The sequence below is a fragment of the Talpa europaea genome, assembly GCF_964194135.1.
Source record: "Talpa europaea genome assembly, chromosome: 15".
In the NCBI taxonomy this organism is placed as follows: domain Eukaryota; kingdom Metazoa; phylum Chordata; class Mammalia; order Eulipotyphla; family Talpidae; genus Talpa; species Talpa europaea.
Window position 1 is genome coordinate 44,790,688 of NC_140083.1, and position 16,048 is coordinate 44,806,735.

The 16,048-nt window shown below is 40.5% G+C and overlaps 1 protein-coding gene across 1 annotated transcript in view; it reads left to right on the plus strand.

Moving 5' to 3' along the window:
• LOC311185017 (YY1-associated factor 2) overlaps positions 1-15,769 on the plus strand; it is an 81,186-nt gene extending 65,417 nt beyond the window's left edge. The window contains exons 3-4 of the mRNA XM_084255368.1: positions 14,255-14,407; positions 15,499-15,769. Of these exons, the coding sequence (XP_084111494.1) occupies positions 14,255-14,407; positions 15,499-15,733 (388 nt within the window). The 3' untranslated portion in view covers positions 15,734-15,769. The remainder of the gene's footprint in view (positions 1-14,254; positions 14,408-15,498) is intronic.
• The last annotated feature ends 279 nt before the right edge of the window (positions 15,770-16,048 follow it).

A 16,048-nucleotide genomic window follows, 5' to 3' on the forward strand; every position in this document is an offset into this window, starting at 1 on the left:
CTGAGTTCAATCCCCAGCCAGGGAGCTGACCCACATAGGGCACAGCAAACCTCTCCTGTCTCACCTGCTGCTCCCCGCAGCAGTGAATTTCCATCAGTCTGACTGTTCTCCCCACTCTGTCTCTGGGGAATCCTCTCACCCCATCCCTCTCTTCCCCCACCTTTGGCCTACAGCCCAGTTCTATGCAAAAAAAAAAAAATAAAATAATGTAAAAAAATTGAAAGGACTTAGTTTATTTAGCTAAGAGGAAGGAACAGTTGAAGATGACCTGTTTGTAGTGCTGGGGTGTCTTTTGTCTTTCAAATTAAGTGAGCTGTGATGTTTATTAATGATTTGAGGGAGTTTTCTACATTTCAGAGGGAGTTTAATTACTGAACACTCTAACCTAGTTTTTATAATGCTAATGTAGTCATCTGTTTTGTCTGTGTTTATTACTAAGGACGACCTTAGTACTTGCCAAGAAATCAAATCTTCCCTGCCACCACTTCCCCAGAATTTAGGGAAAATTGTGTTCTGGGCTTCTAGAGAAGTGTTTGAGGTTAAAAATTAAAATGTACCAACCTTGGGGTAAAAACTATTCAGAATATTCTGCACAGATTCTTGAAATGGTGAGTGGTATCCCTTGCATCCTCTAAGCACACTTTGGCTTGTTACAAGAAGAAAGAGTGCATGGAGCCTGAGGTGTAAATTTAGTTGATAAGGTGTTTTTATCTTGAATCAGCATTTTTCAGATCTGTTCCTCATAGCCACAGCTTGGGTCATGGGAGACACTAGGGTGAGCACTGAGCTATGGGGCATCCATAGCAACTTCATGTGGAAGTTAGGTTTTTTCTGTTTTATGTATTGATATTCCTTGCAAGGTGTTAGTGTTACCCAATGCATGTCTCGGTTTCCTTTGGCCAGTAAAGGAAACACAGGTTGAGAAGAAGGAAAGTCATTTAATTTGTCTCAAATTGAGACTGAAAGACCCCTGTCCCACTCTTGGGCAGAGGCCAGATGCATGTATCCAGTTACCAGAGAGTAGAAGGGGGAGTGGGCGGGGCCCCCATGTCCACCCTTGTGACAGCAGCGTCTGCTGTGGCTCTGCCATCAGCTGGTGCTCAGTGGGTCAGATGTGACTTCCTGGTGATGCTCTTTACCCTGGGAATGTAAGAAAAGGGTTTGTTAAGCCCAGAGGGTCCATAAAGGACATGGGAGAGCTTATCTGGTGGGACAGAGAGAGAGCCGCGCTCTTCATTCCTGTGCCAGCTGGATGATTCTCTTGCAAAAAATTATAACAAAATCCATTTGGATATCATTACTATAGGGAATATTTAAATTTGCTGCTAAATCAAATGATGCTGGTTTTACCAAATTTAGTTCATTATTTGGAGACGGGCATGCTTCCTGGAATGGACACTTGTCCTTTGATTTAGAAGTCACTTTTCATAGAATGCAGAAATGTACATTAAACCCTTCATTCCATTTGCATGAAAACTAAGTGTGAATACATCAAAGGCAAGGTGGCATCAGCAATTTTTCAAGAAAGTGAATCCCTGAAAGTGAAAGTGGATACCTTCAAATCAACCCTCACGTGATTAATGAAAAGCTGTGTTTATGGTGATTGTTGGTATCGAGAGATGTTTATTGGCATCTAAAACATGTAAACTTTTGTGCTGGGTGCACAAAAGCGGTCAAGTTGTGGTCTTTTTCCATGTGGGGATTTGGTTCTGGTGGGGGGAGTAGAGCTCAGCCTTTCAGGGGACTGTGGAAGACCACAGCTCTGCAGAAGTGCTGCGGGGGTTCCTCAGTTACTTATTGGATGTACCTTTATTTTAAAAGTATTTGGCCATTTAAAAAAGTAGGACATAAAAAACATAAAGTAATACAAATAATAGTATATAAATTTATTCTATGTGCCCAATACTAACATGCCCACCAGATCACTAAAATGAATTACTTTTGCAGATTTATTTTTTTTATAACTTTAAAATAAGATAGCACATCCTTTATTCATATTTCTCAAACATGGTGAGAAGACATAAGCCCAGCATCCGTTTTTAAATCACCATTTTCCCTCTTCCACCTGTGCCTTCACATAGTGGTTTTGCTCTCAAGCTATACTCCTTAAACCTTTCCAAACCACAACAAAATAAAATCCCTGATAGCAGTTACTCTCTAGCTTCCTTTATTTTTGATTCTCCATCATAAAAACATCTGTCAAATAAGACCTTCCTCAGAAAGCCCTGGAGTGGAAGACATTGGACAGGGAGAATGCTCTTCAGAGGGCTTGATGAGAAGAAGTAGCGGGAGCTCACATAGGGCCAGTTACACCCCTGCACCCTGTTAACCCTTTGTAGGTGGCATGGTGTCGCAGCTCTCCCCGAGTCTGTACATGATAACGTAGATTAATTTTTTTTACAAATTCAAGAATTATTAAGTCAACAGCACACACACACACACATATTTTGCTTACATCATTTAAAGATTTATTTATTTATACAAGAACTGGGGTACAGGCCAGAGGTGCGGGAGGGTGAGAGAACCCACCAGAGACAGAGGGGGGAGCGGAACAGACAGATGGAAGAAGCGGGTGAGGCAGGAGAAGTCTGCCTCGCCATGTGGGAATCTCCCTGGACAGCCAGCAATCGAACCCTCATTGCAGAGGCTGCGGACAGCTTCACAGTGCGAAGCTCAATCCACTGCGGCACCGGGGAGGCCCCATCATTGTTCATTTTTTACAGTAGTTGGTTTCTTCCCTCAGGTGTAGACCCCATAGTTCTCCTGCCACCACAGCACCCGTAATCTGTCACCATATTCCCCAGTTAAGCCTTCCCTCTTCCTTCCTTGCTGGATGCCTCAGATCTTTGGTCAGCTTGCAAGTTTTGTCTTTTTCTTGACCTTTTATTTGGTTTCTCTTCCGCATATAAGTAAAACCATCTGATATTTATCTTTTTTCTTCTGCTTACTACGCTTAGCATAATCCCCTCCAGCTCCATCCATGTTGCTGCAAATGACATGAGTATGTTTTTTTTGATTGTTTAGTAGTATTGCATTGTGTAATTATAAGTCAACTTTTTTGATCCATTCATCTGTTTTGGGGCATTTGTGTTGTTTCCATATCTTGGCTGTTGTAAATAGTGCTGCTTAGACATAAGTGAACAATATATATTTAAAATTTTTTTTAATTTTTATATTCCCCATACAATTGCAACCCCCTGATTATGACCCCCACCCCTCCTCCCCCCCCCCCCAAAGTGTGTCTCTGGTTCATAGCTGTTTGTTGATTTTGATTTTTTTCTTTCTTATAGTTATTCTTTTTCCTGGTCCCTTATTTAGGTTTCCTAGATTCCTGTTATGAGTGAGACCATCCGGTATTTTTCTTTTTCTTTCTGGCTTATTTTGCTCAGCATGATCCCTTGCAGCTCCATCCATGTTGCTGCAAATTGCATGTGTTTATCTTTTTTGAATGCTGAGTAATATTCCATGGTGTATGTGTACCACATCTTCTTGATCCAGTCATCTATTTTTGGGCATTTGGGTTGAGTGAACAATATATTTTTAAGGATAGAAGAAAATATGGCTTCTCACATGAGTTTTCATTAAACAAAAGGAATTTTATCATGCAGTATTTTCTGACAATGAAGTTGAGCCATCTTGTTTTGTTATAAGGGCATGTCATCATTTCTTTCATCTTCTGTGATACTTGGCAACAAAATTTACTTGATATGATTCATAAGTTGACAGATATTGAAGGGTGGGCATCCATACCTAGTCTAAAAATGACAATGGTAATTTTGGGGCAGTGAATCTCTTCAAAGGATTATGAGCTGTCGAGGTTTTCAAAGTGGAGATTTTTAACGATGCAAGTGCAAGAAGTAGAAAGTAAAGAAAAGCCATATCTACTGGAGATTATTAGAAAACTGGATACCAATAGTTATAAGATAGATATGGGGTCTCTCTGGTGTTGCAGGGGGTTAAGATGCAACCTATGAAGCTATCTGCAGCCACCATGGCATGAGTTCAATCCCCTGCCAGGGAGATACACCCACATGGCACAGCAGACCTGACTTGCCCGCAGCAACCCTTAATGGTGTATTTCAGTCAGTCTGCCTGTTCCCCACTCTGTCTCTGGTGTGTCCTCTCACCTCCCACACCTCTGGCCTGTAACCTAGTTCTTGTATGCATAAATAAATAAATAAAAAGATAGACATGTTCCTAGGATTAAGACTGATAACCAGTGATATGTTGGTAACATTAAAAAAGCTTTGTGTATTTCAGGTCTTATACCTTCAAAGCCAAGCTATTATGGAATAAAAATACGGGTTTTCTACATTTTAAATAGTTACTAAAATGTTTGTTATTCATTGTGCCTTTATTTCTATTCCTATAAATTCATAAAATGACCTAAGATACATACTTTGTTTAATTATAAATTTTATTTTTATATTCCCCATACAATTTTTTTTTTAAGATTTATTTATTTATTTAATTTATACAACCACTGGGTACAGTCAGAAGCGCGGGAGGGTGAGAGAACTCACCAGAACCAGAGCGGGGAGCAGAGCAGGCAGAAGGACCGAAGTACACTGCTGAGGGGAGCAGCGGGCGGCAGGAGAGGTCTGCGCGCTATGTGGGTCCCTCCTCCGGTGGCCGGGGAGCAGCCGGGGATCGAACCGGCGTTGCAGAGGCTGCGGGCAGCTTCGCAACCCAGCGCTCAACCGCTGCGCCACCGGGGAGGCCCCCCCATACAATTTTGACCCCCTTATTTTGACCCCAATCCCTCCCCTCCCCGCCCCCCACCCCCCATAAAGTGTCTCTGGTTCATAGTTGTTTGATTTTGATTTTTACTTTCTTATAGTTATTCTTTTTCCTGGTCCCTTATTTAAGTTTTCTAGATTCCTGCTATGAGTGAGACCATCTGGTATTTTTCTTTTTCTTTCTGGCTTATTTCGCTGAGCATGATCCCTTCCAGCGCCATCCATGTTGCTGCAAATTGTATGTGTTTATCTTTTTTGAATGCTGAGTAATATTCCATGTGTATATATGTACCAAATCTTCTTGATCCAGTCATCTATTTTTGGGCATTTGGGTTGTTTCCAAAGCTTAGCTATTGTAAATTGTGCTGCTATAAACATAGGGGTGCAGGTGCTCTTTGGAATTGATGTTTCTGTGTCCTTTGGGTAAATACCTAGGAGTGGAATTGCTGGATCATATGGAAGCTCTGTGTTTAGTAGATCCAGAAATCTCCACACAGCTCTCCATAGTGGCTGGACCAGTTTGCACTCCCACCAACAGTGCAGGAGAGTTTCTTTTTCGCCACAACTTCGCCAACATTTGTTGTTGCTAGTTTTTTTAATATGTGCCATTCTCACTGGTGTAAGATGATATCCCTGATTTCCCTGATTACAAGTGATGTTGAACATTTTTTCATATGCCTGTTGGCCATTTGCATTTCCTCTTTGGAGAAGTGTCTTTTTAGCTCTTCTGCCCATTTTTTGACTGGATTATTTTCTTTGTTGTTGTTGAGTCTCATCAGCTTTTTGTGGATTTTTGTGATCAATCCTTTATCATTAGTGTTGTGTGCAAAAATGTTCTCTTAGTTGGTGGGATTTCTCTTTGTTTTTGTTATTGTCTCTTTTGCTGTGCAGAAGCTCTTTAATTTGATGTAGTCCCAGCTGTTTATCTTTGCCTTCACTATCACTGCTTTGGGTGATGTGTCTGTAAAGATGTCTTTGATGTGCATATCATGGAGTGTTTCGCCTATATTTCCTTCTATGTATTTTATGGTTTCAGGTCTTATGTCTAGTTCTTTAATCCATTTTGAGATGGTTTTTGTGCATGGTGTGAGGTAGTAGTCAAGCTTCATTCTTTTGCATGTAGCGACCGGGTTTTCCAGCACCATTTGTTGAACAAACTTTCTTTGCTCCAATGCATAGTCTTTGCTCCTTTGTCAAAGATTAGTTGACCATAAATCTGTGGGTTTATATCTGGATTTTCTATTCGATTCCATTGGTCTGTGTGTCTGTTATTGTTCCAATACCATGCAGTTTTGATGATTATGGCTTTGTAGTATAGTTTGAAGTCTGAGAGTGTGATGCCTCCATTCCCTTCTTTTTTTTTCAGGAGAGCATTGGCTATTCGGGGTTTTTGGTGATTCCATATGAATTTCATCAATAATTGTTCTATTTCTTTGAAGAATGACATTGAAATTTTTATTGGAATGGCATTGAATCTGTATATTGCTTTTGGAAGGATGGCCATTTTAATAATGTTTATTCTTCCAATCCATGAGCAGGGGATGTCTTTCCATTTCTTTGTGTCTTCTTCTATTTCTTTTAACAGTGTTTTATAGTTTTCTTTGTATAGGTCCTTTACCTCTTTTGTTTGATTTATTCCCAAGTATTTGATTTTTTTTGTTTTGATAATAAAAGGGATTTTTTTTTTATTTCTTCTTCAGATTTATTGTTTGTGTATAGGAAGGCTACTGACTTTTGCGTGTTGATTTTGTATAAGATACATACTTTTAAAATGGTTTCATAAGATGACTTTTTCCTCATGAATCGACCATTTAAAAGAGAACTGAAGTTGTTTCTATGCTGTTTACAATTAAGGCTTTTTTCTCTCCATTTTTTTTAGTTTTTTTTTAAAGAATTATTTTTTATTTATACAATAGCTGGGGTACAGGCTAGAGGCTTGGGAGGGTAAGAGGATTCACCAGAGACAGAGTGGGGAGCAAAACAGGCAGACAGTGAAAGCACTGCTGAGGGGAGCAGCAGATGCGACAGGAGAAGTCTGCTGTGCCATGTGGGAATCTCCCTGGCCGGCTGGGAATCGAACACACACTGCAGAGGCTGTGGACAGCTTCACAGCGCTGTGCTCAACCTGCTGCACCACAGGGGAGGCACTCCATTTCTTTTAGTTTTTGACAAAATTTTCTTTTTACTTAATTTACTTGTGTATGGTCTCTATATAATGAGCTAAGTAAGCTAAGGACCTGAACTGTGTCTGTTTTCCTGGTGAATCTCCAGCACTTCACCTAGTGCCTGACAGACGTATGTATGCAATAAGTTTGTCAAACAGGGTGGTTCGATATAAAATATTCTTGGTTGGATTTTTAGACTGTTGTTAGCAATTTATCAGCAATTCACAACTGGTACAGGTTTATTTCAACCTTTTTTACTCATTTTGATTTATTACTGCTTCAATTTGCCAAATACTTGAGTGTCATGAAGCAGATTTTTCTGAGTTATGAGTAATGCTGCCTTTTTTAGAAAAGAATCAGTAATTGTTGATAGCTTATTTATTTGCTCATTTGTTTGTTTTGTCTGCCCATTTTCACAGAACTAAATTGTGATGGGGTAGATCAAGCTTAAAGCATTTTTCCTGAAATATTTACCACACAGAATTTTTATTGGGTGAGTGGGGGTGGAGGGCAGGCACATCCTTAGAAGCTGCGTACACTAAGTCCGCCAATACTGGCTTCGTACTGTAAAAGTCACATGGTTCCTAAAAAGAGTTTGTTTTGATAAATTTTAGATACCCACTACCTGGTTATAGAAATGTTCCCCTCCTTCCCTCCCTCCCTCCCTCCCCCCTCCCTCCTTCCCTCTTTCCTTCCCTGTCTTTTTCTCTGTTTCTTTCTCTCCCCTCTCTCTTTTTCTGTTTTAATTTTTTTCTTTATTTTTGGTTTTTATTGTACCTCTTTTTGTTTTCTTTATTTTTAAGATTTATTTATTCATGCATGCAAGAACCCGGGTACAGGCTAGATGTGAGGGAGGGTGAGAGGATTCACCTGAGACAGAGTGGGAAACAGATCAGGCGACTGGCTGAAGTACACTGCTGAGGGGAGCAGTGGGCGAGGCAGGAGAGGTCTGCCGAGCCTTGTGGGTATCTCCCCAGCCAGCCGGGATTGAACCCGCGCTGCAGAGGCTCCGGACAGCTTGACAGCACTGAACTCAGCTGCCTGCGCCACCAGGAAGGCCCCGTTCCTCTTTTTCTTATGTTACAGTAAGTCAACAGACCTGCAAATCTTTACACAGTTTATTTGGGCTATTTGTGAAGGATACACAGGGACACATGGGGATTCCCACACTTTTGAATACCGTATTTCACAGCTTATAGCCTAATCGTGCCCTATGTGAATATGTAGACAATAGAGAACAGTTGGAACAATATTTATTTTAAAAGCTAGATGGTCTTTTTATCCTCCTCATTAGAGAATGTTTGGCATCATAGCTGTATGTCAAAACCATAACTGATAAGCTTTTTATATAAATAGGCACACAGTCTAAATGATCCACTGTCACTTACTTTCTTAGGTAAGTCTACCATCTTGAAAAATCCCTACTGCCCTTCAGATTGTTCGTATTAAGTAGGAGTGAAATCACAGTTAAACCTGCTAGGGCCTCCCCGGTGGCGCAGCGGTTGAGCGCTGGGTTGCGAAGCTGCCCGTGGCCTCTGCGGCGCCGGTTCGATCCCCGGCTGCTCCCCGGCCACCGGAGGAGGGTCCCACATGGCGCGCAGACCTCTCCTGCCGCCCGCTGCTCCCCTCAGCAGTGTACTTCAGTCCTTCTGCCTGCTCTGCTCCCCGCTCTGGCTCTGGTGAATTCTCTCACCCTCCTGTGCTTCTGACTGTACCCAGTGCTTGTATAAAACAAAAACAAACAAACAAACAAATAAATAAATAAAACATGCCTCTATTAAAAAAAAAGTTTAAAAAAAAAAAAAACCTGCTAAAGATCCCTGGAGACATGGGGGCTTACTTAAGTGCTAGTCGGACATAATGAAAGTGAGCCACTCTAGGACATTGGCAGAAAGATCATCATAAGTTACTTTACTCCTCCCTTCAGTGGAGGCTCTTTAGAGCTCATTCAGCCCATAGAGAGCAGTGAGGAATTTTACTTTAATAATCAGGCTATGTGTGGGCCGCCCTGGTGGCACAGGGGTTCAAGTCTCAGCACTATCAAGATATCGGCAGCCACTGTAGCGTGAGTTCGATCCCTGGCCAGGGAACTAACCCACATGGTGCAGCAAACCTCTCTTGTCTTGTCTGCTGCTCCCCTCAACAGTGGATTTCAGTGGATCTGCCTGTTCTACTCCCTACTATGTCTCTGGTGAATCCTCTCACCCCCATACCTCTGACCTACACCCCACTATGTATAAATAAACAAATCTTTAAAAAATAATTAGGCTATGTGATATATATGTATATTTTGTGCTTTTCCCCAAAGTTAAATCAATTAAATAATCCTAAAACAAAAAACCAAGGTTGTTATCTTTGAAAATCAGCCATCATCATTAAAATAAGAATAAGAGTGAAAGAGAATATAATTAGCAGAAAGTTTAGGATAAAAGAGACATAACTACTCAAGAATTGAAATCAGCATTTTTTGTTAAAAATTTATTTTTATTTATTTATACATACAAGAACTGGGGTCTGAGCCAGAGGTCCAGGGGGTATGGGTGTGTGTTGTGTGTGTGTGTGAGAGAGAGAATTCCCCAGAGGCAGAGTGGGGAGCAGAACAGGCAGTCTGACTGAAATCCACTGCTGAGGGGAGCAGCAGGCAAGACAGGAGAGGTCTTCTGTGCCATGTGGATCAGCAACTTGGCCAGGGATGGAACTCAGGCCAGAGTGGCTGGGGATAGCTGATAGAGCTTAACCCCTGAGCCACCAAGGAGGCCCCCAGAATTAACATTTTAAAGATAGGAGATAACCACTACAGAAAATTTGGTGATTAAAAAGTAACAAAATCAACAGATAACACTAGATACAAAGATTGCACACCTACTTACCAGACCACTACTCATATTTTGTAGAATCTCCAAACCAAACATCGCTAGCACCTGGGTCCTCAGCTCTCCTGTTTAAAATAGTCCCATTCTTGCTTTTTTGACCTGCCTGTCTTAGTCTAGTTGAACTACTATAACAAAAATACCATAATTGGGAGGCAGGGACTTCAATGTGTGAATTTTGGAGAGACAAGCATTCAGTCCATAACACATCCCCCCACATCCTCTTTACTCCCTTAGGGGGAAATTCTTTATCCCACTCATCCACAAAAAATATCAGGCTTTTTTTTTATTCTTCTGCAATGTTGTTGACATAACTGTTTCATTTCTGTAACCCTGATCACACTCTGGGGTCCATCATGATCAGTGTTAGGACCATGTTTCTAGTGTGAAGTGGTAGTAGTCTTCCTGCTTTCTCCTGATTCTACTCTCTCTCATTTGACCAGTTTACCTAATTGCTTCTTCTGCAGTAATTTTGCTTTGTATGAGAGGGTACATTTACTGAGCATTTTAGCACTAAGAGTAGAATCCTTAGAAGGATTCATAATCCATTTGAAAATAAATTATTTAACTCAAGCTCAGGGTTTGTGCTCTAATGCTTTCATTTTCGAATTGCTGTGCTATATAAAAAGGGAAAGTGATTCTAGGAAGATTATGGAGGCATAAAATTTGTTAAATATGAAAGAGACCTGGCAACAGTTTGCATAGTCGCAAAATTTGGGGAATTAGGACTATCTCTTGCTGACTCAGAGCAGGAATGAGGGGTTGAGGAACACTGTCAAGTAATTGGCAGGTTCCAACTGGGAGGGAGATGCTGGAGGTGGATCATGTTATAAAAACACTTGCACCTAACCTCAGAGCATAATGTTATATTCTGTAATCTCCATGGTTGAATAATCCATGGTTGAATTGTCCGTGGTTGAGATTATTTACACTTTGATGGGAAAAACAGCACTGGGGTACTGAGATCATTAATAAATCCAGAAAAACTTAGAAAAATATCCAATTTTACCTAACAGCAGTGCTAAATAAAAGCAACTATAAAGTATATTAATTTAGCAGATAATGGCTGCTAAACAACATTTATTGATTGATTGCTGGAAATACCAGGTTTCTAACTCTAGGTTCAAAGAAATGTAAATTTATTTTAATGTTTGTAATTTTATTATAATTCAATTTAAGTCACTAACATTTTTGGAAATTCATTTTGCATTAAATTTTGGAATGGAGGGAATGACATTACAGAATGTAACAAAGGAAGTTGTTAGTCCTCCTTTTGTATGGAAGAGGTTGGTCTGTAGACCCATACTGGAGAGACAAACTGGTGACTACCCCGCAATTGCATTTCATGTCTTGGGGTGACTCTCAATTTTAGGTGACTCACTAACTAGACGCTAGTCTAAACAAATATTTTCTTCTCTACCCTTTTACTCCTTTCAGCTTTCTTTCTCTTTTCATATTCCAACATGACTAAGAGATACTAATTCTTGCTGCTCCTTCTCTGCTTCTTACTTGTGTATTAGTTGATCTTGATCATGGCCAATGACTAACCTTAGAGACAGTAGTCCTTTTCTTTAAAAAAGTACATTTTCCATCATTATGAAACTTGATTTTATTCTTTTTTTTTTTCTTCTTCAGTAAAGCTGCATTAAGTACCTAGTATTTTTTCATTGCTGTGCTAAGTGCTATTTATACATTGGTGCTTAAAGCTGTAGCATTCCTTTCTTTGTGCAGAAGTCTTGGGGTCTAGAAGAGGAAACAAAATAAAATTACAAGTCCTTCCCCAACACTTCCTAAGTTTCTCGTTTTTCTCGTAGCCCTTACCAACATCTAAGACCCTGTATTTTCTTTGATTCTACCCGTAGGATATTGACTACCTGAGTGATTTCTGTTTTTTGTGCTGAAGGAGTCTCTGTTGGTTGAGAAGTGAGACAGGCACATCTAATTAGTCACAATGTCCCCTTGATTCTGCAGCTTCAGCCTGTCTTAAGCAGTCTCACTGCTACTTTCTTAACTCTATTCCTTTTTGGTTTTGCTTGGTCTATTAAAGTAGCTTCCTAACAGTTTCCCTGCCTCTAGTCCCTCTGCCCCTAGGATTGCTGCCAGTAATCTTTGTAAAATTCAAGTCTCAATAGCCTTATTGACATTCAGTGTTTGAAGGGTAAATCCATCTACCCAGCATTCCACTGTCAGGCCTTTTCCTATCTGCCTAGACTTTTAGTTTTTCATTCTCTACCACTCCCTGCTCTCCTTAAATTTTATGCTGCAATAGTACCAGTAATGTATACTGTATTTCAAGCTTCTTTGCAAAGTCTGGTCACCTAACCAGAAGCATTAGCATAACTTGGAAACTAAGTAGAAATGCAAATTTTGGGGCTCTAGCCCCAAGGCCTGCTGAATCAGAAACTTTTGGGAGTAGGGCTGAGCAAGCTAAGCAAGCTTTCCAGGTGATCCTTATACCTTAAGTCTGAGCTGTCTTACATCTGAGAACCACTGCTTTAACCCTTTTCTTCTATGTGGAATATAGAGACACAAAACAAAGGGTCAGCTAAAACGAAGTCAATTAAAAATCCTAGAAATCTGATTGTAGAATTGAGGCTCCCAGAGGGTTGAGGGGAGAGCAAAGTAGAGAGGGCAAGATACCCAATGCTGGTCTCAGGTTTCCCTTGGCCAATAAAAGGAAACAGTTTGAGGAGAAGGAAAGTAGTTTAATATGTTGGGGAATTGAGCAGAGCAGGGCAGGGCAACAGACGCAGGTCCCCTGGCCTGCTCTTGGGCAGAGGCCAGGGGTGTGTATCCAGTTACAAGGGAGTAGAAGGGGAGTGGGGGGGGGCCCGAATGTCCACCCTTGTGACAGTAGCCTCTGGGGTCTGTCTGGGTGGATGCCACTGCTTTACCATCAGCTGGTGCTCAGCAGGTCAGATGTGACTTCCTGGTGATGTTCTTTTCCCTGGGAATGTAAGAAAAGAGTTTGTTAAGTCCAGAGGGTCCATAAAGGACATGGGAGAGCTTATTTGGCGGGACAGAGAGCTGCGTCCTATATTCCTGTTTCAGGCACAGTAGACCATGGTGGAGGACGGTGGGTGCCTGGGTGGGGGTGGGGGGTGTTCAAGGCCTCTGAATCACATGCAGCATTGTAAAACAACATGACTGTGATAAAAAGAATGGGAGAGAAGAAGAGTTCAGTACCACAATGACAAGCCTTGCGTCTTGTATTAAAATTTTCTGCCATCAAAAAAAAAGTGATTTCCCTTCCCAAGCTCCTTTATTAATTGCCTTGCATTCACGATCATTTTCATGTGTGTAACTCTTAATTTACACCTTTAACACAATCTGCAGCCATAATTCTGCTTTCTAAGTTAGTCCTCCTTTTAAAATTAGGTATTGGACATCTTAATTGGATATCTTCATTATCCAGATGGAAAATCATCATCTCCTGAAATTTGTTTTATATGCTGTTTCTTATTTCCTCCTTCAAAGGATTCCTCCTTGCAGTTTTGAGTTGTAAACTGAGCAATATTTTTTCATGGTTTTCTATTTTGTCTTGCTGTGAAGGACCCAGAAAATAAGATTTTTTTTTTAAACTCTACAAACCAAAACAGGGTCAGGATTCTCCAGGTGATAAAACTACTATTGTTTTTAGCCCGTCTGTTAAAATGTATTTCTATTTTATTCTCCCTCCCTTTTCCTCTCCCATTCCTTCTCCTTTTGTAGTCTTCTTTCTCGTTTTAAGAACTTTGGGCCTCAGTTGACTCAAGTTCTACTATAAGATTGAAGGGACCCTTGATCCTTGACCAGTGGTGAAGCCAGGTGCCTTTACCTGTATCTCATTGTGCAGTAGGTCTCCAGTAAATACTTTTTAAGTGAGCAAGCATGTCTTAAAGGTCTGGACAGATCTCCAAGGTCCAAAAAAGCCTGGTGAGATTGTGGCTAGAGACATAAACCTCAAGGATTTGAGCAATAAGGAGTGAGATGTTTTGACACTCCATAAATATTTCTTAAATAAATATACAGAAGATTTAAAGGAGAGAACACAAAGCCATTGTCACAGATGGTTAGATATTTCCTTCTCTGAGGGAGGGGGCAATAAATATAAATGCTATTTCAGTATAAACATTAAGGTTTAGTTTTTAAATACATGTTTATTTATATGTGCATTTCCCTGTGAGCATTCTGTTTGGTATACATTTTTAATAATTTTCAAGATGATTCAAGTAGTGATTATATTCAGGTTGGCCATTAAAGTGATGGTCAAATGAAGTGAAAAGGGCTGTAACTTTAGATGTCATTAGAGTTCATTCTATTTTTTTTTGTTGGATAGAAAAGAGAATTTGCACTTGCGCGCACACACAGACATGGGGGAAATTTTTTCTTGAAAGTCATAGTGTGTATCTATTATCATAATTTAAACTTTTCTCTCATAAAGAATAGATATCCTTAAGTCATAATCGTAAAAACGCCTCTCTTTTTAACATGCACACAGGAAACCTCGGCCTGTGTCCCAGTTGGTTGCGCAGCAAGTTACTCAGCAGTTTGTGCCCCCTACACAGTCAAAGAAAGAGAAAAAAGATAAAGTAGACAAAGAAAAAAGTGAAAAGGAAACAACTAGCAAAAAGAACAGTCACAAGAAAACCAGGTAAATTTGAAGAGTGTTTTGTGATCATTTAATATATTCTCTTTTAACACTGATGTATGCAATGTGGAAGTAAAAGACTGCATCTCCTGTATTATAGTGTCATTAAGGTGCTTTTCGGAGTTTGAAAGCTAGTTTAGAAATTAAAGAAGAGTCCACAGATATAAATAGAAACTTAAATGTAAGGATGCTTTCTGTTTTGTTTTTTACTTAAGAGACATGTCGTGTTTGAACTATTTTGTTTTTATTCATAAGGACAGTACTTATCAATACTGAACACAATACTGAACAGGTATTTGCATAGGGGTTTATTGTTAGTAAATATTTAACATACGGTTTAATCAAAATGGTCACGAGTCCAGGCAGAACAGGCCATGATGCTGTTACCTGCACACCTTGGTGGAGTGACTGTGCTGTGACCTCTGCCTCATCTGGCATGCAATGCTTCCTACTCATTCTGAAACACTTATTTTAATGTAATTGATAAGCTTTATATAAAACTATCATAAACCTGTAAAAACACAGAGAGACCATTGCTTCCAGATTATCATAGTTTGTTGTTATAATGAAGATTCATGAATGATCAATTTGTTTGCTAATGATTTGAGACAATTATGTTTTTGTGTAGCCAGGTACATACAGATCTCAAGCTCTAAACATCGAGGTTTTCTTTCTGTTTTTACCTAAATTCTAATTTGCACTATGCTCAGAACGTTGGAAAGAGAAAAACCAGTTTAAAATTCCATCATCAGGGCCTCCCTGGTGATCTAGGGGTTGAGTCTCAGCGCTGTCACCAGTAGGGCCTGAGTTCGATACCCGGCCAGGGAGCCGACCCACATAGGACACAGCAGACCTCTCCTGTCTCGTCTGCTGCTCCTCTCAGCAGTGAATTTCAGTAGATCTGCCTGTTCTGCTCCCCACTCTGTCTCTGGTGGATCCTTTCACACACCCCTCGCCCCCAAACCCCCCCCCCCCGCCCTGCACCTCTGGCCCACATCCCAGTTCTTGGATGCATAAATGAACTAAAGATAAACCTTAAAAATAAATAAATAAATAATAAAGTAAAATAAAATTTCATCATCTGTTGTATATAGGCCCAGATTGAAAAATGTGGATCGGAGTAGCGCCCAGCACCTGGAAGTCACCGTTGGGGATCTGACAGTCATTATTACAGACTTTAAGGAGAAAACGAAGTCGCCGCCAGCGTCCAGTGCGGCGTCCGCAGATCAGCACAGCCAGAGTGGCTCCAGCTCCGACAACACGGAGCGGGGCGTGTCCAGGTCGTCCTCGCCCAGGGGAGAAGCCTCGTTGAATGGAGAATCGCATTAAAGTCTGTTTTCTCCAACTTCTTAGCCACTTCTGTCAGACCATGCAAATACACAGATTATGCCAAGAAGTACCACATTTTCATGACAAGCGTACTCATGCACAATCCATAATTTGAGTCTCACATAAAATAGAATTTGTTCGGGTTTTGTTAGATTTCATCGCAATCTATGCCTCCCAAACGTTTTCAGACATTCTGGTCTCCACAGTTAAAGGTGCCATGAAAATGTGGTTGGATTGTTCATTACGCAGTGTTACTGGTAAGTCTATTTTCACTTTTAGTTTAGTGAATTCTAGCACCTAATTCTTGAATTCTCT